Below are 24559 nucleotides of genomic sequence, written 5' to 3'. Positions count from 1 at the left end.
GGCTGTAGTCTACAGGTGTTTTGAAATTCATGAATGCAATCGTTATAAGTTTTTTTTTAATTTATGAGTAATTTTTAAAATGTCTATTTGCTCATGACAAACTAAAGGTGAAATGGAAGTTTATGGACAATTGGGCACGGTTTTAGGTGTTAAAAATGGTTTTATAAAGTCGCCAAACGGCTTTGAAAATTCCGAATTTTTCCTGACTCCCCCTACTTTGTTGGTGGGTACTCCACACCCACTGAGCCCCCCCCCCTGACAAGGTCCTAGAACCGCCACTGCTTACAGTCAAAGAGCTGCCTACAGCAGCTCATAGTGATAGCACTGTACGTCAATTTCTATTCCCTGACAAAGCCCCTACCGTGTACATCTTTTTGTTTCTAGGAACCATCTAGCTAACTTTTATGCATCTAAAGAACGAGCTCTTTAATGTTCAATACTAACTAAACTAAGTAAGATCTCTCAGTCTATTATTGGACATAGAATTCCCTTAAGTAATGTACCTAACTTAGGTAGTTTTTTTTTTATATTTTTGGTTTAGAGACAGACCTTGCACTACTTGCAAGCCACTGGGTCTATTGTAATCAGTGATTATTCAACAACCAATAAAATACTTGATTTATTGATTACTTGGTAGGCCTAAAGGCTATGGGAAAAATCTTGTGCTTGTAGGGAAGCTTTTTTTTAGTGTTTCAAGAATGTTTAACTTTAAGCAAGACAAAGTTCAATTAGGGCCTACCTAGTTCAAAGCTGAAAATTCTTTACAGGAAGTTCTTGGGCTAATTTTTAAAATTGATTGAACTGCCCTTTAGGACAAAGTATGTTATAAAGTATTTAAGAGAAACATTTTAATTTATTAGCCTATATATTTTGGATGGAAACGGCTGATTCCGTTTAAATATATCAAAATATTATTTCATTCAATAGGCCTAACTTACGGTAATAATATTGTAGGTGCTCTGCAAAACTGTAGCCTACCGTAAGTTAGGCCTAGGTTTGTCATAACAATTAGTATTTGCCAACTAGCCTATCAGAGCTTTACGTGTTTGGTAAAAATGCTATGAGTGAAAGAACTTTAGTTAAAAGTTAGGCTTGTAGTAAGTAAAATAGTAGGCCTAGACGCTTATTTCAATTAAATAGGATCTTAGCTTTACCCATAGACTAACCAACACTAAGGGAGTATGTTTTATCTAGGGCTTTAACTTACTTACTTCTTTCTGGCAGGTTTTTACTTTTTATGTATTCTTCTACAGTATCCTGTATTGTACTTGTATAACTTTTATGTATTGGTTTGCTTCTAAATACGGCTAAAACATATATTTTCTCGATAATATCACCAAGATAACATGTTACACCGTATCCTTAGCTAGAAGCTAGAAAAGTATTGTTGAGCAAGTAGGCCTATGAGAGGAGAAACTCTGATTCCGATTGGTTAGTGGTTATTGCTGTAATTTTAAAACCTGTTATCTCATTGGTTGAATCGCTTCAATTAATTTACAGTACAGTGATACAAACGTGAAAAAATTATTATTGTTTTGGTTACAATTTGTGATGTAATAATATAGCATAACATAATATGACTAGGATTGTAATCGAAAAAACCTTAACAGTGTTTTGTTTGGTTGCTAATTAATAGAATCTGATTTAACTGACTACTTTAGTTTAATTTTTTTAATTCTTTTTTTTTATTTGTTGTATTAATCTTGTTAATGAAAATCTGATTGTACAGTAGTTAGTTTATATAGATCACCCAGTGGCAACATGTCCACTTTTTTTAATAATTTTGGTGGAGCTATGTCATGTTCTTCGCCTTGGGAAAAAAGTAATAGTCTGTGGGGACTTAAACATTGAAATGGCCAAGATGGAGGAACAAAATCTCAATTAATTTCACGAACCTACTACGATCACTTTACCTAAAATGTAGTAATAAATTCCTTACAAGAAACGATGCCTGTTTAGATAACATATTAGTTCATTTCTCTCAAGATTTTGAAAAAATTTCAATTTTGCAAGGCGCTTTGGCCGATCATGATCCACTGCTTTTGGATTAACGTACGCACCAGTGAGTAAGTTATTACGACTATCCGCAGTACTATACTAAAAATTAGACCAATTCGTATATACCATATTTTGGCAGTTCCATTTAAGCAATGTTAAATAATGTTTTTTTTTCGGGCCAAAAACGTCATTTGTTTATGTTTATGATCCATTCCGGTATTTTTCTAGTAATCGTGGTATATACCTATCAAGGCAAAAATGTGGTTCGGATAGGCCCCACTAGAAAAAACAGGCCATGCTGCAGGATCCATGACGTCACACTAGTGGATAGATTCCATTGATAAATTCATTGCCGTTGTGGTTGTAGGTAAATAAACAAGCTGGGGCCCATTTCATAATAAAGTACAAACTAATATTATTAGTAAATCAGCTGATCGCCCAATGCAAATCTTATGGAAGTTACAAGTTACAAGTTGTAACTTGTAGTTTATTATGAAATGGGCCCCTGGTTGTTTGTAAGATTTTAATGGTAAGAGTTTAGTACAACTATCCACCACTGTGACGTAGTGTTGCGCTGCCCGTCCTGCAGCATGGCCTAAACTGTATTATAGTTGTATTATTAGTTGATAATTGTTATAGCTTCATGGGCTATTAATTAACAGCTGTGCCTAAGGAAGGTATTTACTCAGGGGAGGTATAGAAGAGGCTACGATGACAGCTGTGGGCTTCTTATTAGCTGAGGGAACGCCATTACCGTAACAAAACTGATGATAGCCATCGGCCTCGGTGGTCTAGTGGTTAGCGAGCCGGGCTGATATTCTGTAGGTCAGTAGGTCCCGGGTTCGAATCCCGCTGGTAGTATTAACTTTTTGTCCAAGATTTTTTTATTATCAGCAAGTTTGGTTGGTTTGGTTCGGTTATTACAGTTTAATTTTATTATTAAGTCATTATAAAATTTTAATTGAGCAATTTCTAGTTTTATTTAATAAACAGAATTATTTTTCCGATTACTAAACTTTTGTTATATTATTTCTTTATCAGCAAGTTTGGTTAGTTCGGTTAGGTTATGATAGTTTAATTTTATAATTAAAAAATAATAAAATTGAATTTGAGGCATTTATAATTTTATTTCATGAACAGAACTATTTTTGCGATTAGTAAACCTTCATTGCCAAAGTGCTCTCTACTACAGCGCTGTTCACGGAGGAATTTTGAACTAAATGCCTCATTCGTACCTCCCCTAAGTCAGACCCGTCTAAGGAATAAGTCGGCATACAATAATCACTAACAAGACTACAAGATCGCGCCACTCATCCTACACTCATCTCCATTCATACTTGGCTTAAAATACGTTCTTTGTATCGGTCGCCATTTCATTGAAAAGTATTACAGTATTATAGACTGAAAAATTAATAAATATCAATTAACTATATTAACTAGATCCAGTCTACTACAGTCCAAGGTAAATATCGCTATGATCATAAAATATGCAAAAATCGTTAACAATAATAGATTTCATTATTAGTGTCCCAGATAACATGTCAGAAGAATTAAATCATACCATAGATAAAACCGATAAAACATACTGATTATATTTACTTAACATGATAAAACATACATAACCATAGACAGAGTATGTTTAATCTATGGCTTAGGTAAACCTTATTTGCAACATTTTGAAACTTTTTGTATCACTCCACATTTTGTTATTTTACTTCAGAGCAGAGTTTTATTCTAGTTGTGAGCATGGTAGTATACAATTTTAATGTTTTAATTGTTTATTAAATCGATAGTCTATACATACAGCAAAATATGAACAATTTTGTTAAGTTCCCTTTTAGATTAGCGACGTCGTTTTTAGCTTTTAGTCTGTCTGTAAGATCTCACGAGTCAAGAAAATTGTCTGCTGTGTTGTGTTGACTGTTGTAAACTTCAACTTCTCGACTTTTGTCAAATCAAATGTCAAATAATGTAAATAAAATTACTTCTTCTAAGAAACGATTTAATTTTGACTCTTGTGGAATTTTAGGACCAGTTGTACGTTTCAACTTTCAAGTGTTAGTGCATTCAGTTTTAGGCATATTTACGTTACGTTTCATTTGAAGTTTTAAATTACACCTTAAAATATCTCTTTATGATTGAATGGACTATCCTTAATAAAAGTTTCAAGGTAATCTACACACTGTATCAACCACGATTACTAGAAATCAACCCAAGGCAAAAATCTAGGCTTAGACCTCAGAAGACCTATTATTTACCACCACAGTCAAAGAATTCTTCAAGCTACAAGATGCTTAATGGATCTTAATTGCCATAGGTAGTTTGATGTAGGCCTAGTATGGATAACAGAGATGTAAAATAAATAATATGCCTAATCAATATTGAATTTATTCTATGTATAACTTAGCTAAACAAGTCTGAAAAAATTTACATTTTTTACTTCTAGAGTAAGATTCAGAAGACCTTTTTGGCTGTCATAGGCTTGACTCTCCAAAAGGTATAGAGACTGTTAGAATTATAGAACCAAATCCGGCTGCACTTTACTTTAGGTCCTACACTCATTCGATTGAAAATATCGATCGATATATCGATTAATCGATTGTTTCATTTGATATATCGTTTGGTTAGTTAGGTAAGGTTAACCTAACCTAACTAACCAAACAATATATCGAATGAAACAATCGAATAATCAATATTTTCATTTGAATGAGTGTAGGACCTAAAGTAAAGTGCAGCCCCAAATCCTTACAAGTATTTTAATTGTCTATATGACGCCTCCATAAAAAAACACAGCTTTTGGAGCTGTTAATGAAAATTATGGCAAACCAACATTACCCACTGCAGCTTTTGATACATTGTGGTTCGAACATGTAGGCTATAAGTTAGTTTCTTCGGTACTTTCCTGTTAAAGGGAACATTCATTATTATCGATGATTTTTTCTCGATATATCGATGTTTTTGTTTTCCGATCCATTACAAATTGACAACAAGAAATGAAACTGTTCTAAGCTAACCTAACATAACCAACCATACTTGCTGTACCATTTAAAAATTCCCTTTGGGTTTGAATATAAAAGGCAAGTTTTAAACGCGGAATTTTTAAATGTTACAGCAAGTTTGGTTAGTTATGTTAGGTTATTTATTTTAGAACAGTTTCATTTCATTAATGTTTGTTGATACTGAACAATATTTTTTGTCATTGTCAGCTGATATGTTTCAATTTGTTAATATCGATATATCGAGAAAAAAATCATCGATAATAATGAATGTTCCCTTTAACAGGAAAGTACCGTTTCTTCTATTTTTTTTCGTACCGTACAAATAACTTACACCATGACTGTGCAACATATTTTTCAATGAAAAGTAGGCCTACCTATTAAAGTGTACAAAACTATAACTCGGGGTGCATTTTGTTATATATTAAAATAAAAAATTTGATAATATATATAGATGTATTTAGCTTATCTTAAGGTACATTCTATATATTATCAATAAATCAATTATCATAAGATGGGAATGCCACTATGTGCGTATTTTAAACCAAATATGAGTGAAGGATGAGTGTGGGATGAGTGGCACGATCTTGTAGTCTAAACTTAGTTAGTGACTAAGGCCAACATGTTCCTTAGACACAGCTGCTGTTAATTAATAGCCCATACAGCTTATGGCAACTAAGAGACCTACAGTTTATATTGGAATCTAGTATGATCTAAGAGTTATGTGTTCATGTGTCAAAAGCCTATGTTACTGTAGGCTACCCGTACCTCAAGTATGGTGTCTTCTATACAAATAACACTGTAATAACTTAGCAAAGCTTAATAACATTCCTTAAGCACAGTAGGCCTAAAAATGAAATTAAATACATTTTTTCATGCTCTTTAAACAATGTCTGACTATTCAATTAATGCAAAAAAAACAAAGAACATGATATTAATTATTACACAATGTTATAGGTTAAAATAAAAAGCTTCTATGCTTTAGGGTGGACCTATATGCACAGGTGCCTGTGCTAGGCCTAGGTACTAGCTTTTATCAGTTTTAATTTAAACAACACAACCTGAACGACATGATGATTGTTTGAACCTCTTTATTATTCTAGAAACCAAATTTTTCACTGCACGGTTGAGAGTACATCGGTGAGGAAAGCCATAATCAATGCAATCATAGACAGAAGATGGTTCGAGGTGGTCAAAGAGTCAAGGTTTGCGTTAAATGTAGTCAAGACTGATCAAAGTATCGGCGTCCTCTTTGGTAAATGAGCGCAGTAAGTCAGGCATCTGAATTTTGGACTTCTTAATATGAGGGTAAACTCAAAACCTGTTGAATATTATATTTTCAAATTAAATTTCTATAGAGAATTTAAACAACATAAAAACAGTTTGAGGCCAGAACTCGTCTATGTAGCTGAGAGACAGATATTCCGCCATCGTGTGAGTATCTCTTGTTATGCTGATATCTCATTTTATTTATTTTTTTTTTGAGATGTTATTGCTCTATGAATCATGTGAAATTTTTTAATATGTATTAAAAAAAAGAATGAAATATATACTGTCAGCCGTGCTGCAATCAGCATAGGTTCTGGCGTCCACCGCTGGGAGCGCTGTGTAGTTAAGTAGCTTATACTCCGTAACTAACAATTCAGAAATTTACCTATACGAAGCTACCAGTGATGGACGCCAGAACCTATGCTATTCGCAGAATGGCTGACGGTCTATATTTAATTATTTTTGTCTATGATTTTACATACTATTCGTAGTGAATCAGCTGATTATTCAAACATGTGTTCACCATTACAAATGTTATTGACTTCAGGCTGTATTTATTTAGCTTTGAAAAAGTTATTAAAAAATTATGAAATTCATTCTGCAAATTGATATTTTCTTTAATGTTGAAGTTGCTGGTACAGGGAATATGAAGCATGTTTCAAATTATTTCTTTTACATCCATAAAACAATGTTCTCCATATTTGTAGAAAAAAAGTAAGTACCCTTAAACTGGGTAATTTTACTTAACTTATTCTGTACAGTTGTATAAAAATAACATACCATATAGGAATTTTATTTTATTTTTTTTTTTTGCTCAAACCGTTAATTACACAACATGCTTCAAAATAAGTTTTTTAAAGTTTAAAAAAATGGCACAGAAATTATTACAAAACTATGTTTAGATGGTTAAAAACATAAAAACCCATTTTTAGCAAAAAAGAAATCCCATATAAACTCGATCCCATTGGCCGATCATGATTGGTTTGTGAACTTGTTCAAATGAATGCTTGAACCAAATTTCATCAAAGTCAGATCATTTTCACAACCTACGGAATCATTTTTTATTCTGCATTTAATAACACATTAAGTTTAACGAGTACTTAGGTTTGCTGCTACAGGAAAGGTATTGAAGTGTGATTTTTGGTCAAATTATAATAGCTTAGTATGAAATTAATAAATTTTCCAAGTTTGATCAAAATTTAACCATAAACAAGCAAACTAAAACAGTTTAATTATTCTCCATAAGAATAACATGGGCATTTAAAAATTAAATGTTTTTGATATATCTCCATAATTGAAAACCGCAAAAAAATACTTCTATATACTAAATTATCTGTTTTTTTATGCTCTTCAAATTGGTTTGGAGAAAAGTTGATAAATTTTATATTTTGAGGGTTAAAAATGAGAAAAACATATTTTTAACCCATAAAACCCCCCATAAACCCCCTTTCCCATAGTCCGATCATGCTGGTTCGCGAACTCGTTCGAATAAACGTAGGTTTACACGTTTGTACCAAATTACATCAAAATCGGATCATTTTTGCTCGAGTTATCGCGCTAACGGACACATATATAAATATATATATATATAAATATATATATATATAAATATATATATATATATGAATTTGAACGATTAGTGTTTTTGGCCTCTGGGGACATCAAAATGAAAAAGTAAATCGGTCCTGCGCCCAGGTCTTACCATGAGACCTACGGTAATAGCTACTTCCCTATAGGGAAATTCGCTAAAAAATTAAAGACTATCTCTGATCTTACAAATTATAGACTATATTTAAAATTAAATAGATCGTGCATGACACAAAGAGTCTATCTGTGATCATGGCCACAGAAAACGTACTACTATAACCCAGAATGCCAACCGCATGGTAAAAAGCATTAAGCGGTTTGAGAGAGCTTTGCCTGTCAATCCGTAGGCAGCGCCACCAGCGTTGCCATGCAATAGCATAGCAACGCTGGTCTCCTGGCTTAACCTTTACGAGTGACCCTCTATCGAAGATGAGATTACCCAGCGCGGGACACGCTGTTGTGGGATGCTTCCCACAGTTATATTAGACTAACTAAACATTTTGAGCAACTTTGTAAGTATATTTCGTAATTATTTTAGGCGATGGATAAAACCTCTTAGGTTACTTGTATTTACTCTTTTCTTGGGCCCATAATGCACAGTAGCTTAGGCCTACGCGAAGGCCTAAAATCGGTTATAGTAATCGTTAAGTTTATCCTGAAGCAATGTGTTAAACAGTTTCGGGCTAGCGTAAAAAAATCGTAAAGTTTATGGATTAGATAATCATACTGTTTAATGAAACTTTTAAGTAGTTAACGATGTTTGTTCTGGAATCCTAATGTGTCAGAGAAACACTAGCTTTACACCAAAATTTGAATTCATGTATTTATTAATTCAAACTGTAAAACCCTTGATGGCACTCAATGCATCGTGGACAGAAGATACCACTTACAATAGTTAGCTACACTTATTGACAAACAGTTTAACTATTTCTAACACGCTTCAACAGATAAATCGACAGTTTATGATGGAAACTATTACGACTGGAAAATCCAATAACTGAGAGTTTTGACAGCCAATTTATCACGGGTTTAGAGCACTCGAGTCCTCAGAATGTCGGGATGTTTGAAAACAAGTCCCTACGGAGGTGACATTCGGGCCTGGCGCTCAGCTAATTTTCTTCCTTTTTCCGTAAACGTTCACTTTTTCCTTTGCTACTGAGTTCTAGATGTAATTAGTACTTAGGTCCACAAGTTCAAACTTACTAAGATATTATTTAATTTAATTAAAAAAAAAACTACTAATAGTGTGACAATTAATTGTACCAATTAATTACTCGTACTTTTACAATATATTCAGGGTTGCTTCATACTCTTCTTTTTTTTACTTTTTGTATGGTTGTTATGACACAAACAAGTGTTTTATTTTTTATTTGATACAAAATATCTTATATATTTTATTGGAGGACGTTTTCCACCCCACCATGAGAGAGAACGTTCTCCTCCGACCGAATTTATTGTGTTATTTAGATTTATGGAAATATGCCAAGATTTCACATATGACGGAATTTGTGCAATCGGTTCGTCGTTTGAGAATAAGTCGGGGATCGGACCAGTCCTTCTCGTACTGAAGTCCAATAGTCTCTAGGCTAGCAACAACACATGATTTATATCAGTATAAACTCGATTGTCAGAGACAGCTGGGTTTTATTTTACATAAAAATTATTTGTATTAACTTTTCTCGGGACCGAAACGGCAACTGTACCCATCGGCAACACAGCTATTATAGTCGTGTCATTTAACCAAAGTTATTATTTTTTATAATTTTAGTGTAAAAATATAATTGAACAAATTTAGAAAAAAGGTGATTTATGGAAAATTGAATTTCTCTACTTGCCAGTTTATATGTGTATGACATTGTTTGAAAAGTGGCGTTACAAAGAGGTTGAGATTACAACTTGCAGAGTATAATTTAGGCTCTGACCGCTTTCAGATCGATAAAGGGTTGGGAGTTAGACTTGTTGCTCTGTGGGGGTTAGAGAGGGGTTGAACCTCTGTATCTGAGGAGGGGTAAAGTTACATGTAGCAAACAATGTGTCCTTCCTTAGCAATTCAAACCAACCTAACAAATATATGTGTACTTTCACAGTATATGGTTCAGTCATGTCTTTGTAGTATACCAAACAGAGTACAGTATTTAGTTGGAATGGTCGTGATGATTTGATATTGTATGTGTATACCACAGCATTAATTATTAACATCCAAAGATAGGTTTGCGATATTCATTTTTTTTTTATTGTTTAAATAAGTTAATAAATTTACTTTGACTCTCTCTACGATCTGTAAAGCCTTTGATTTATAAAGGTTTAAAGGAAATATGATAAATCGGTCAAACATTTCAATTAGGGTTCAGTTTATTAATGCCCTCTACTGCATGTCCTTTTATATGACGGACAAAGGTATATCAAGTTACCAACTTTTCTGATAGGTAAGAATTATTTAGGTACACATTCAACCAATGATTAAAATGATCTCTTTTCTCATGTATGTGTTGAAACATGATTCTTAAGGTACGCATAACGCATGTTTAGTTTCATGGTGGGAATATAACATTTTAACCCCTAGTCACAGGAGTTAACTGGCGTCTCTTGTGTGCTAAATCACACGGCAGCTGTGTAACTCAGCGTGAGTTGTCTCCCTATGAATTACAGCGTGTGATGTTGCTGATATGGGGATTTATCAGAGGTTTGCTGATAGCTCAGCACTCTCCCGGGTCCTGACTGATTGATAGCCCTACTATCAGCACGCTGTAGGCAGACCAGGGATATACACTGAGGTGCTGTTGGTCACTTGGTCCTGTCACGGTCGATATAAACATCTGATAGATGAATGGGTAAAACAATTTACTTTAGATATTGAACAAGATATTCCACCAGACTAGCTAACAGGTTTATATTCAAAGTGGACACTGTTTAAGAGGCTCGTGACTACATTTACAAGTATTAACCTATCTTGTGTTAAAGTTGTTGCAATTTGTAGGAGAATTGGGGTACTCGTTGAACTGAGCCACATCAGGGCAGGGGCCTGGGAGTATACTGATACTGCATACTGGTTTCCGGTAAATACGTAAACAGATCATTAAGGATAAATTATTTTAAACTTATATAATCTTTTATCTCACATAGAATATTAAAATACCAAAATCTAAGGGATTAAAATCTAATTTGACATCAGAGCACTCTGTGAGAGGCTGTGCTCTATTTTAATAAAATATCAACAACCGTTCCGCAATGGTATGACAGCTAGCTTCATTATCCAGATAGTATATTTCATCACTAGGGCGTCAAGTGACTCTTTTCGCTCTTTACTCAAGTAGCTTATTTTCAATTTTGCTTATCCAAATAAGCAGCTGTTTAGTAAGTGATTCGATAATTTCGTCTATTACGATTGTCTTACTGTGCATTATGCTATTGATATGTCGACTATTGAGAATATTGCAACAATAGGCTACAACCAATCAAATCAATCGGTAAATAATTTCGATTCCTGCGATTTAAACAGTCTTAGTTTGCAACAGCTGATTTTTACTCCCTAGGTACTAAAAAACCTTTTTACTCCCAAGGGATTAAGACCCACCACGCATGTATTAAAACGGCTGTTTTTGCAGCATTATGCCGAGAATGAAATATTGCTACTTCTAAAATTAGATTATCTCGTATCGTAATGAATCTATTATGTTGGTTGACATTAAGAAATAGGTACGTTTTAGATCAATAGAGTTTGAAATGTTATTAGTGTTAAGTCCATAAACATTTGTAAGCTAAAAAATATGTTATTTGTCAATTTTTTTGAAATTATGACAAACACGGTTGAAATTGCTCTCACGAGCAAGCATTGGGCCAAAGTTCTTCAATTAATCGCGCATGCAAACATATTTTATATCAAAGCAAATCGGTGGGAGGGAGAGGGTTAAACTTCCTCCAAGATTTCCGAAATCCATATTTTAATTGAGCCTTACATATTGAAACTTTTATCTGTATTACTCTTTACTATGTGAGATTTTTTTCATGTATGACAAGAATAAGGCAAAAATTTACCTTTACGAATGAAAACCCCTGAGTAACGTTATGAATAAGGTAACCCAAAGTTACGACACTGCTCGGGCACATCAACAAGTCTGAATCAATCGATTAGCTTCACCAAGGCGGCGAGTCTATTCACCGGCAACCGTTGAAATAACCCCAGCCATTTGTTACTACACATTGCACTTCAACACAATGTTAGTCGGTCAGTACTGTGTTTAGTTCTTAGTTCTTCTTGTAGTTGAGTTTTGTTGCCAACTATGTAAATTTGACGAAACATCGCTGAGTTTGAAGTTAACAATTTATGTAACAACGTAATAGAGTATTAGCTTTGACTATTAATACAACAACGTATTAGTAAGATATATTCTAATTATACAATTGAATATATCGTGCTAACTTTCGTAATTGGACTATTACGATCAATTGCTCAGGGTTAATGAAAGGCAAAAGTGTTAGCTGTGATTTTAAAAGGCAGTTTAGTTTATATTTATATTTATAATGCTGGTTATTTTATGCAATCAATTTTTTTATGTTTGGAAACCTTAAGGTTAGAAAATATATTTATTTGCAGCCTAGCTAATTAGTTATAACCAAAGTTAGGTTGAGAAACGTCTCTAATTATAAAGAATACTAACTAATCGATGAGAGACTTCCTAATTACTATTACTAAACGATAACTAATACTACTAGGAACCCAGCCGTTATAATTTTTCTTATGATTTATTGATGAATAGCATACAACCTTTTTTTTTTCAAAATCATTATGTAAATTCTACTAGTTTTATGATTCAAATTCAGTGATCACTTGTTTTTTTAGTCTGGTAGGAAGGTAACTTCATACCATAACCTTCAATTCAAATATAATTTACACATTATATTGCAAGCAGCACACTGATGACATGTAACCCAAGTAAGTAACTACGGTAAGGTATTGTTAAGTTTTAATATGTTAACTGAAGTTACTCATAAATAGTATAAATTCGCTCAAACCGTGGCACTTTTTCACCCACAGTGCTGCTTGTGGCTTGTTGCTGACTTAGACGATGTTTGCAGGAGTGGCGGACGGAGATGCTGAGGGAAGAACGCCACAGAAGGATGTCCTGGTCGCCGCCCAGAGCTCGCACCAGGCCTCGCCCACCAGCCACATGACGTGAACGTCGCACACCATAGTCAGAGTTAGATTTATTTTTGTACCGAGTAAACAATGGAGGAAGTGAAAAGTAGTTCGGCGCCGGAGTCGCCCGCGAGGACGCCACCGCCCTCGGGGCAAAACGCGGACATAGTGATAGAGAACTACATGGAGCGGCTGGGGACGCGACTGGGGGTGCTGGAGACGGAGCTGAGGTACGCGTGGCGAGCACTTGACCTGCTTTCCCAGGAGTATATCAAGATGTGGGAGCGACTCGAGAAACTAGAGGTGCTACTTTACGAACAACAGAGTGTAATTTCACAGTTGATCGAATTCTACTCCTCCGTCGAACCGAACGAGACCGAAATGGACTTGCTCGATAGGCCGCGCATCATTCAGGGTATCAGTTCCGTGGACGAGATTGGTCTGTTGAACACTGACATGGCGTTGTCCACGTCGGCCACGCAGTTTATTTCAGAACTCAAGCTCCAAATCGGAGCCGACGGGGAGGCGCTCAGTCTTCCTGACGAGTCGTTTTATAGGAGTTTGAATAACGCTTATAGAAACGATCTAGGTTGTCCGAGCAGTTCCATGGCCGCCTCCGGCTCGTCTCAGTTGGGAATGATCTGGGAGGAATCGGAGGAGGACAGCAATGGGACTACGAAACGGGAGGAAAACAAAGACTTAGTAACTGCGCCCTCGGAGCCAACGCAAGTGTTCAGTTCATTAGATTATAAGGATTACAGGGGTAGCTCGCCTTGTGTGAGCGATCACGATTTAGTACCGCTATCTCAGCTGTCAACCGTAGATCAGGTGGCGTTGGAAAAACTAAAAGAATTAGATAGGTTAACGACCAAGCTTCAAAAAGATTCGCAAAATTTAAGGGAACTACAGGACAGGCTGCTCGCGGACTCGCCAAAACATAAGTATTCGAAAGATACTACTGACGTTTCGGAAATCAACGTACGAGAGGATAAGACTAATGAAATAGATGACCAACTTAGGAGAATGTGTGCTGAAACGGAACTAGAAGATTGGGGATTCAGTACGACGACGAGAGCGATCACTGACATGTTGATGATGAGCAGCGCCGAGGCAGCAGCGTCGCCGAGACTGGCTGTTGAGGAACCTACTCATGATCCTAGTAATGTGTCGGGCTTCATTTCTACACCGACCTCTCCTAGAAGGTTCTTGACGTCTCCAAGCATAATGTACTCTTCAACTAGCCGGTTAGCAGGGAACGGTTCATCCTTAAATGACATTGCCTCGTCGCATAGATCTCTCCCACTTTCTCCAAAGTCTGATAGGTTAAGTAAGTCAACATACCAGGCAGATCCGTCACTCGGAAGAGAACTTTTTTCAAGTGGGGCCAGAAATGATGGAGTTAGTTTTTCTTTATCGTCAGAGAGAGTGAGCTCTCCAACGCCTTCCCTGATACGGACCAGGCAAGACGGTTATATTGACGCACCTCTTAGAGACGAAGAGGATTTAGAAGATTCTTTAAAACAAAACTCCTGTAGTCCTCCTCCGCCAGCTCCAAAAGATTCAAGTATTTACTTAACGCCTAGTGAACATATTGATGGAATGTTAAGAAAAAGTCCGATCAGTATGTTTAATTCTCAGGGTGCTTCTGGATCTTCAGTAGAAGTTCAAGGTAGGAGAAGTCCAAGAACTCCCCATTCTCCAAAATCTCCTAGATCGTCGCCAAAACATGCAATTGTTAAGTCTTCATCGACGCATATTGTTACAGCTAAGTCTGATTCTGGTCTATCTTCAATGAGTGGGTGGTCGAGTTTGGAGAAGTCTCCTGACGGTTTGAATTCAAAAACGCCCATTTCATATGCATCCGAGAATCTCGCACATATTGGGAGAATCTCCCAACAGCATCCAATCAACCCACCTTCATACTCAACATGTTCTGTCTCGGTGCCTACCACGTATGTTGATGTTTCTGACTACAGTTATGGGGACGATAGAAATAACAATTATAACCATTTGCTGCCTGGAGGCTTAAGAACGTCAGCCTTTACAACCGTTAGAACACCTACAACATTGCCAGGAGATGTTTTATCAAATCATTCTGATAACTCAAATTTCGTACCACCACCCGCTCCCGAACAACCGTCGTCCGCATCAAAAAGACGTTGCAGATACGATTACGATAACTCATCCGTACAAAATGAATACTATTATTACAACGACCAACCGGCCATATATTCTGTTGCTGGAAGCCATAGACAAGACTTTACTTCAGTTTATACCAGTGGGGCCGCTAATTACTTACCCACAACAACGGTTTCAAGCTACCCCGATCTTATCGGTCCTCATGCGTCACAAGATCAATACAGCAGTTCTTCCTCCTCAAGTTACAGAACCAGCCACGAACATCGAACCCAGTCAATAAGCTCGTATCCAATAACCTCCACGATACCTGCCAAGAGAATTTTGACTCGAGGATACTCGACTGGCTCCGTTCCGTCAGGAGGTGGAGTTTCAAACATGGAGGAGTACAGAACCGCTATGTATAGAACTATGTTTCCCACCGGAAATATAACAGATGCCTTAACATATTACCCAACCAATGCAAATTACGACGGACATCAAGTAAGACCTGATTATAATGCGTGGATTCCTGAACAGCAACCTCGTATGGTCCGAGACCAAACTTCAAGTACGATCCGTTCGGCTACGAGTGTCGATGCGTATGATCCGCGAGCATATGATCCACGATATTATGGAACTCCTCGTCCACATTTTAGAAGAGATATGGCATACAGTGATATGGACATCAGGAGCAAAGGAGCAACAGACGTGATTAACCAACCTAGTGATATGGGGTATTATGATCCAAGTAGCGTCATAGTGTCACAGTCAGGGTATATAAGTATAGCGTCAGACCTTAAAGAGCCTCAAGAAGAAAAAAGTAAAAAGTCTAAAAAAGGAGGATTAAAATCTGCTATGAGCTCAGTAAGTAACTGGCTGCCAGAACTACACTTATCAAAGCGCCACCGTTCATATTCGTTACCGACTGGAGTACGCAGAGAAGATTTAGCATTAACAAAGGAGCCAACTAAACAATTTACGCAATCACTCCGCAGCAAACAGCCACCTTCAAGTCGTAAAAAGAAGAAGAATCAGTTAGTTTCCACAATGTCAGGGTTTTTACAAAAAGCAAAGAATAAAACACGTTTACAGCAAAGTATGTCGGATCCAGAACATTCTGAGACAGAATGGAGTAGTCGCCATAGTGGTGTCAGTGAGGACAGTGAACCGGACAGTGTATTTTCTGACGCCCACGATAATTCCTTATTTACAAAAAGGTCGAATGAAAGTCAAGTGTCAAATTTAAATGCGAATGCCAACAATGCATACCAATCCTCTCAATGTCAGCCTGATTATTCTGAAACATCAACAGTGGAAGCTGATGAAAGATATAAGCCTGAAGCAAGACATGACATCGTAGGAGATCATAGAGTATTAGAGCAAAGAATGGAACATAGACCAGATCAACAGTTTGTGGATCAAAGACAAGAGCAAAGAGTCTATCAGAGGTCAGGCTCTATACAAGAACACCAAATTGAATTCCAAAATAACGACCAAAGGGGGGTAGATCAAAGGCTTGATGCGCGAGATTATATACCTGAGAGAGACGACAAGCCGTCAAATACAATAGACCTCTTTGAAGATCCTTTTGGGGCATCTTCTTTGTTTCCTACAGTAGGAGACGTTAAAAAACCTCAGTCACAAAATGACAACGGAGACCAAAATGGGGACGAAATGTCACTCCCTCCTGTTACGTTAGGCAGTGCGTCGCGAGAGTTTGCTGTGTCTAGAGCTTTAGGTAGGTATAGGCGGAGGCAGTCTTCGACTCAATTAGAAGAAACGCCGGTGACGGAAGAGCCTCCTCCACCAAAAACCCGTGACGAAATATTTACTGTAATAACGACTGACGAAGAAGAGGAAGAACTTAGAAGAAATGAAATATTTGAACGGATTAGTTCTGAAGAGAATAATAAGCAGGCTCAATTGAATAGCGAAGAGCAATATTTAAATGACGCCAGTACTAATATAAACCGACACGGTCGTCCTTATCCTCCACCGAGACATCAAGCTAGTCTCGAAATCCCCTGGGGTGGTAGAGGCTCAGGTGATACTGACGATGACAACAGAAGTACGCACTCCTGGAGAAGCACATCTCGTGTCTCCTCAAGAAGGCAGAGTACCGAAGATAGTATAGACAGCGAGGATGAATGGTACTGTTACGAATTAAGAAAACTAGAAGAACTCGAGCGCCAGTCTAAACTGGAAGCTGAACTTCAACATCTTCAGGAGGATTACGAACCCGAGGACGACGTGAGAGAACGAATGTCTTCTGTTTTGCAGGAGCTGCGATCAAAAGTAAGACAAAACGATGAGGACATCCCAGGAAGTCGTAGAGGTTCGAAAGATGGCAGGAGGGGAAGTATCGAGGCTGTAAGGAGAAGTAGCTATGAACGAATAGATGATAGGCCTGGAGACAGATACGACAGAGAAACACGGAGAGAAAGCTACGAGAGAATAGCTATGGAACCGAGGAGGCTGAGCCAAGAGTTTAACGAAAAGGAATTCAGAAGGGAAACGGTCGACGATAGGAGAGGCAGTTTCAGAGATAAAGAAAGACGGAAATTCAATGAAAGCATACGAGACGATTATGGCCACAAAAATGCTTACGGTTACGACGACCGGTACAGCGAAGAGGAGTTTCACAGAAGTGAACTTGATGAGCTTCAAAGAGACGAACGTCTGAGAAATGAACGAATGAAAGAGGAACGAGTTCGAGACAGGCCAAAGTCTATCGGCGACGATGACAAATACGAAGAAACACATGGCGGGTCTTCTGGAGAAACTAGTGGACCGGACAGTCCTCAGCACAGTGCAGAGGAATTGGAAGTAGATGAAGCCAAAGCAGTTGCTGCTGAGTTGGAGATGATGAGGAGGTGTTCCAGCAGCAGCGCTGTCCGACAAAGTGAGCAGCGAGGGTCAGGGTCGGGTAGTAGGGAGGGGTCGCTGAGTGTAGGGCCGAGTGAGATGTCTGTCAGCATACCCGAGGGATGGGACACAGAGGAGACGGCGACAGTGAGGGAGGGCTCGGTGAGTGTGGCAGCGAGTGATGTGAGTTCCGATAGACCGGGGACGCCGTCGTTGCCGAGGTTCAAGTCAGAGGGAGACCCCGCGGTGTCGGCAAAGGACGAACCTCCGGGGAAGGACGGCCCCATGGGTAGCAAGTGGAAACTGCTCAAGGCTCTGAAGGAGCGGAAAGCCGAGCTGAAGAGTCAACAAGAAGCTGCACAATCAGAAACTACTTCCACTCCTACAACGGTAAGAAAACTGAATGTAATGCTGTTTTTATTATTTTTCAAACCGTACTATATTTTAAATACAACAAACTTAGATATTTAAGCAGTGCATCATATGTATCCCCGATCACAGATATATCGTGTAGGCCTACTTTGGCAATATTTATATTTTAATATATAACCGTAAAAAGTGGCTTTTCAGTGGATTTGGAGAATAATGTTATCATTAGCTTTGACCACTATAATAAACAAACTAAAAGTCGTTAGAATATATATGGAAAAATAAAAAATAACATATCCAAATGGGAAAGATTGAAGTACATTATTTTTAACAAACAGATTATAAGAATAAACCTCTAAATGCACAATGGCAGGAAATATTTTTAAAAATGTTTGGTTCTAGATATTTTACAAAAATAAATTAGTGATTAGTACAAATATAAATCCCCAAAAATTGTATGCATTTCGCTGAAACATGTCGCAAAAATCCCCTTTGAGCGAGCTTAACAACGTTTGCCATGTAAAACAAACAACAAATAAACTGACATTGGTCGAAGCAAACACTTAAGCAAACAACCCAGCGCCTAAAATATACACTGCTATCTCCTCCCTTTTATCCAAATTAGATTCTGGAATGTGTACTCTAATGGTAAGCATAATACGTAATTACATTTTAGTATATTATAACCTGTTTCTAACTAATTTCCCACTCGATACAATGTTACCTTAAAGGATTGGTGTGAGGATGTTTCATTTTAATAGCCTTACTGCTGCATTTGTGATATTGAATTTATGTTCTCATAGGTAAATATGTGTATACAGGGTGATTGATATAAGTGTGCCAGCCGTTTTATTCGAAAACTATAAGAGATATCAAAAAAATTTAAACGGTAAGTGCCTTGGATTTTTTATTTAGAAAATTGTAGTCAAGTCAAAAAAATTATTTTAGCCACCATTTTTCCAATATGGCCACCAACTTAAATTTTTCTTATGGAACACCCTGTATTTTATGATGTATTCTGGTAGAAAATGTAATTTTAAGACGATTTTATTCTTGTGATTTTTTTCATAAACCTAACCGTTTCAAAGATAATAATGGTTAAAGTTTTGAAATTTCTGCATGAGAAAGAGTTTCGATAAAGGCGTAAGCAAGCATATTATTTGAAAACCATTCAAAATTTCACAACTTAAACCATTATTATCTTTGAAACGGTTAGGTTTATGAAAAAAATCACAAGAATACAATCGTCTTAAAATTACATTTTCTACCAGAATACATCATAAAATACAGGGTGTTCCATAAGAAAAATCAAAGTTGGCGGCCATATTGGAAAAATGGGTGCTAAAATATTTGTTTCGTCTTTACTAAAATGTTTTTAATAAAAAGTCCAAGGCACTTACCATTTAACTTTTTTTGATATCTCTTATGGTTTTCGAATAAAACGGCTGGCACACTTATATCAATCACCCTGTATATCGTATTTCATCCGACAACGCGAGTGCTTAAAGCATGACATTTTACGACTACTATAAGAGGAATTTTTCGCACAAGGAACATAAAACAATAGTATATTTCATCACTTTTCTAAACAAGTGTGCTTTTAAATTAACGATGGTCGAAAATACACATTCGGTTCGTGTAATGAACTGTACAAAAAATGGGTTATTTTATGGTTTTATTTTTTGGGAAATGTATTACTCCACCAACACAACAATTAGTCATGCTCTAATAATTAGGCTCCATTTGATTGATAAATAAAATTGTCAGTATTATTCCCATCCTGAAATAAAGCATCAGAAATTTGTTACAATAAAGTTCAAATCTGTTCAATGCTGCGACGAGTGTCGAGTAAAATTAATAAAATCGTAGAACCGCTTGAAAGCGCCGACGAAGAGTTTCGCTCAAGTATTGAATTTCGATATCAGCAGTCGGTATTTGCCGCTTTCAACAGTTTATGTGTGTCCTAATAAACCGCCCTCGTGTCACAACTGAAGATTTTGTTTTTCGTCACCTCTGGTTGAAATGCGATGAAAGTGAAGTAAATAACATGAAAGAAGCTGTGGATTTCTATGGATTTAATATTAATTTATTCTACGCGTTAACCTAATTTGATAACTTCTTGACTATCACCATACGTGATGGCACTACTATAGCAACATGATACTTTGGTTCTCTCCTCGGAAATCAAATAACTGAGCTTGAAAAATCGAGAAATTGCATTTTTTGGACGTCAAAAATGAGAACATTTCATTTTTACCCCATAAAACCCCATTCCCATGGTCCGATCATGCTGTTTTTCTAACCATTTAAGATTATCCTGCCCTACATCTTCAAGCCAAATTTCATCAAAATTGGACTCAAATTTCTCATGCTATCACGAGTTTACGGACACATGTATATAGGCTACAAATATAAAGATTTTGAACGAAATGTATTTTGGCCACTAGGAATTTAAAAATGAAAAAGTATATCACGGTGATACCTACTTTCCTATAGAGAAGTTCGGTAAAAGTTTGGGTTTTAAAAGTAAAAACAGCGGGTTTTATACATGCGTTACGGGTCTAAATAAGTAGCATTTTTACTCTCTCTCTAGGGAGTCTGCTGATGTTACAGTTGTAAAAATCGATTGCTGCAATCGCATTGATCGATGGGATAATGTACAGTAACACAATCGTAATAGACGAAGTTATTGGCTCATTTGCTAATAAACTGCTTATTTACATTAGCAGAATTGAAAAAAGCCAGAAGTTGTTTTGAGAGGTGTTCTATAGAAAAATATTTTCCATTTCATAGCTTAGTCTGTTAATTAATTAATCATTAAATATAATGAAAAATATAGTTCATCACACGGGCAAAAATGTCTTTTCAGAAAAAGAGCCACTTTAAGCCTTGAATACTAGTGATGAAATATACTTTTGTGATGGATCCAGTCTTTTGTGATGAATTGGAAACTGGACCCAGCTGTCCTGGATTATGGGTCTTTTAATAAAGCTCTGGCTAAGAAACAGCTAGTCAGAGTCAGAAACACAGCTAGATGTGATGTGAGTTGCTGACTTGAAGTATTAAACCGATTGAAGTTAGATAATCCAGATAGTCAGCTCAGAGTTGTTACCATTTGATGAAAAAACAGCAGTAATTTAGGAAAACAGCTCTAAGAATTTCACTACCATAATTTACATAAACATGAAATGTACTGTAAGCCTAAATACTTTGTAAAGGTAAACGTATAGGGTATTGTCGCACAACAGAGATAAGGTTAATACATTGGGTTATTTTAGTTTTAGTTAATTTCGAAAGAAAAACTTATTTTATTGGGTAGCCGAGTAACATTACACCATATCGGATGACCTTTAAGCCTGGTGGCTGCTGGTTTGATTAGAAGCTGGGTCAATTCCAGACCCGAATATTTTTTGTCAATTGTGGCATGAGTTAAATGGTGGGTTGATGAGTCGGTGTCCTAGTCGGCGGCACCAGGGACTCCGGATCCAAGGCAGCGATGTCGTGGGTTCGTATCCTGGTACCTGTCACTACTGATTATCAGTACAGTTCACCCTGCTATTGTACCGGCTCACCCATGTGGACAAGTAAATGCAAGGTGAAGAGACCTCTAACCTCTAAAACAAAACAAAATTGTGCTATAAAAATTCGACAGGATTGGGAGCAACTTACAAAAAACACAAAAAGTCTAATGGCCTAAAACACACAAAGAAACTGCAACCAAGTTTTTAGATTTCATTTAAACTCAGCAAGTAGAAGAAAATATTTTGTAGGTCACATAGATTGAGTGTGGAAGAATTATGGAAACGATTCAACAAATAGCTTCTCGTCCCAGGACGTTGGCACCAATGGTGGAGACCGATGACTTTGTTTTGTCTGTTTTACCTCAACTTCAATTCTTTTCTACCCTCGGGAATTAAAGTCCCTACTCCTCTTGTGTTGCATAAAACTTTGCATCACATCAATAAAGGGTTCAACTATTTCAAATTCAGAATATTATTTTTTTATCGGGTACAAAAGTTCAATCAACCTGAGTAAGCTAAAATTAATTTTAAATTCAGGATACTGATCATAGTAACTTTATAATGCAAATGAGGTTTAGTTACAGGGTCATTCAATATACCTTTGTATACGGAACTCAATCGTGTTATTTCAGTAAGATTCAAACAGTTGCAAAATAACAAATCTGAATATCTTTGTGTTTTTTAATATCATCGATTGAACATACTTGCATATAGATAGTACAGTTTTAGGGTCAACAGTAGGTAATTTTGACCTTAGTTTTTACTAGGTTCATGGTATGTTATAGTTTATGTTTCGGACCGGTATTTTTAGTAATGATAGATTTTGTAATAATACTCTCTGAAACCTTTTATTAATCCCGAACACTTTAACCAACAAATGTTAAATGCAACATTTCCAAGTTAATAGTTTTAATTAAAATTTACATTACTCAATATGTATTGTTGTGTTTTCAAAACACAAAATTGTATACATATTAAACATGTGATTTAGTTTATTTATATACTATGTATTTTTAATAAGAGCTTCGCTAAATCTTAAGGAATTAAACACTTGCAACAAACTTAAAAAGAGTGATTTATATGAGGTTTGTTTACTCCAATTCGCATTAAAACAAAGCGTAAACATAAATACAGGGTGTGGCAAAACAAATTGAGCACCAGTTTCCCTCACGTATTAGGGCATGTATAGGCCCGAATGTTGTACTTGTATGTATAAGCGGGCACTTTTGGTCTTGTTGTCATAGGTCAATTGTAAATTGTAGTCGCTATCAAAGTTTAGTCTAGACAACATCGATATTAGCAGTGTTTGCGTATTTCCAAAACACCAAGTCAATGATTGCGACGCTGAAAGCTTTTCGTCTGCGGCTTTTTATCCCGTACAGTGACACTATTCCTAGTGCAATCAAAACCCAATCGTTGATTGCTATGAATCACTTTCAAAATAGCACTATCTTTTGTGAAATATTATTTAAATCCAAAGATACTAAATTAACAAGCCATAGGGTCTTAAACTCCATAGGATATATCAACTCTGATTAGTTTCAGCAAACAACGGTTAATTTAAGAATCAAATACAGTATTATGTATCATCCAAATCTATTTCCATTTAAACAGTACAGTATTTCTTTATGTCCAAATGAATGTCAATAATGGTTATTAGAGCGGGAAGGGAATTAATACATTTATTATCAAGCTTGACCATCTTTGCAGTCTGGCAAGGAGTTTGAGATATCTAGACCTTGGTATTGTACGATGTTATTACATAGGTAATGCCATATCCAGCCGCAGTCAATTCTATAATGGGAGCCTAAGGCATAGAATAAGTGCTATTGTAAGATATCAGGATATTTATCACTTAGATTATTCTAATGTACTGAATGTACATTATTAATATGCACCAAAGTAAAAACTTTATAATTTAACTTAATTACTGCAGTAAACTTCATTAGTCTTTGCCGGGATCTATACACAAGTTTAGATTAATTAGTTTAATGATTAAATAGTTTTTTCTGCTCTCCTATGAAATCATTTTCTTTATATTTATAACCTGAAAAAACTCATCATTATTTTTTTCTACTACGCAAAAAAATTTAACCATCTTTTTTGGTATTTTTACATTTGCTATTATTTCATCCACTATTTTAAAATTTCAATAACCAAAACTGTGCAATCAATCTAAATTTAAATTTTATAACAGGTGGTCTAGTATAAAAAATTAAAATAGTTTAGAAATGTTACTAAATGTAATAAAACTATATTCCAATGTCCCCTTTTAATTTAAAAAATAATTATTCTTTGAAGTGTAATGAAAAGTAAAGTCCAGAACACGAGTGCAAGGGGGTCATTCATAACATATTCTTGACTATATTTAAAGTGCTTGATCTCGCACTTTAAACATGGTCTCAAATATTTAACGAATCAATTTCTACTCTTGTGATGAAATATACTAGTTCCTAATCGTATTTAACCCTGATAATAATGAAAAGTTAAACATTTTACAGTTTATTGCGATTGCGATTGTTGGTATGCGGTTGCCTAATTAACTTTCACTGTTAAACCTACTGGGGTTTTGGTTTATTTACCTTCCAACACGTTGTTAATATAATATTTGTATAATACGTTGTTGCAATTAAGAACGAAACAGATCTTTCAGCATAGTTTCATGTTGATAAATACCCTAGGCATTACAGTCACATCAA

General features: G+C 36.1%; 2 protein-coding genes across 2 annotated transcripts in view; both read left to right on the top strand.

Moving 5' to 3' along the window:
* LOC129003288 (uncharacterized) overlaps nucleotides 1–14570 on the top strand; it is a 144275-nt gene extending 129705 nt beyond the window's left edge. The window contains exons 3-4 of the mRNA XM_054431578.1: nucleotides 12927–14385; nucleotides 14523–14570. Coding sequence (XP_054287553.1) covers nucleotides 13078–14385; nucleotides 14523–14570 — 1356 coding nt within the window. The 5' untranslated portion in view covers nucleotides 12927–13077. The remainder of the gene's footprint in view (nucleotides 1–12926; nucleotides 14386–14522) is intronic.
* The window catches only part of LOC129002885 (protein unc-13 homolog B-like), a 108399-nt gene continuing 98328 nt past the window's right edge, over nucleotides 14489–24559 (top strand). Inside the window, exon 1 of the mRNA XM_054430996.1 lies at nucleotides 14489–18360. Within this exon, the coding sequence (XP_054286971.1) occupies nucleotides 14587–18360 (3774 nt within the window). The 5' untranslated portion in view covers nucleotides 14489–14586. The remainder of the gene's footprint in view (nucleotides 18361–24559) is intronic.

Source organism: Macrosteles quadrilineatus, unplaced genomic scaffold (genome assembly GCF_028750875.1).
Source record: "Macrosteles quadrilineatus isolate MER2022 unplaced genomic scaffold, UCM_ALF_1.0 Scaffold_9__3_contigs__length_116548681, whole genome shotgun sequence".
NCBI classification, from domain to species: Eukaryota; Metazoa; Arthropoda; class Insecta; order Hemiptera; family Cicadellidae; genus Macrosteles; species Macrosteles quadrilineatus.
This window is presented reverse-complemented; position numbering and strand designations above follow the sequence as displayed.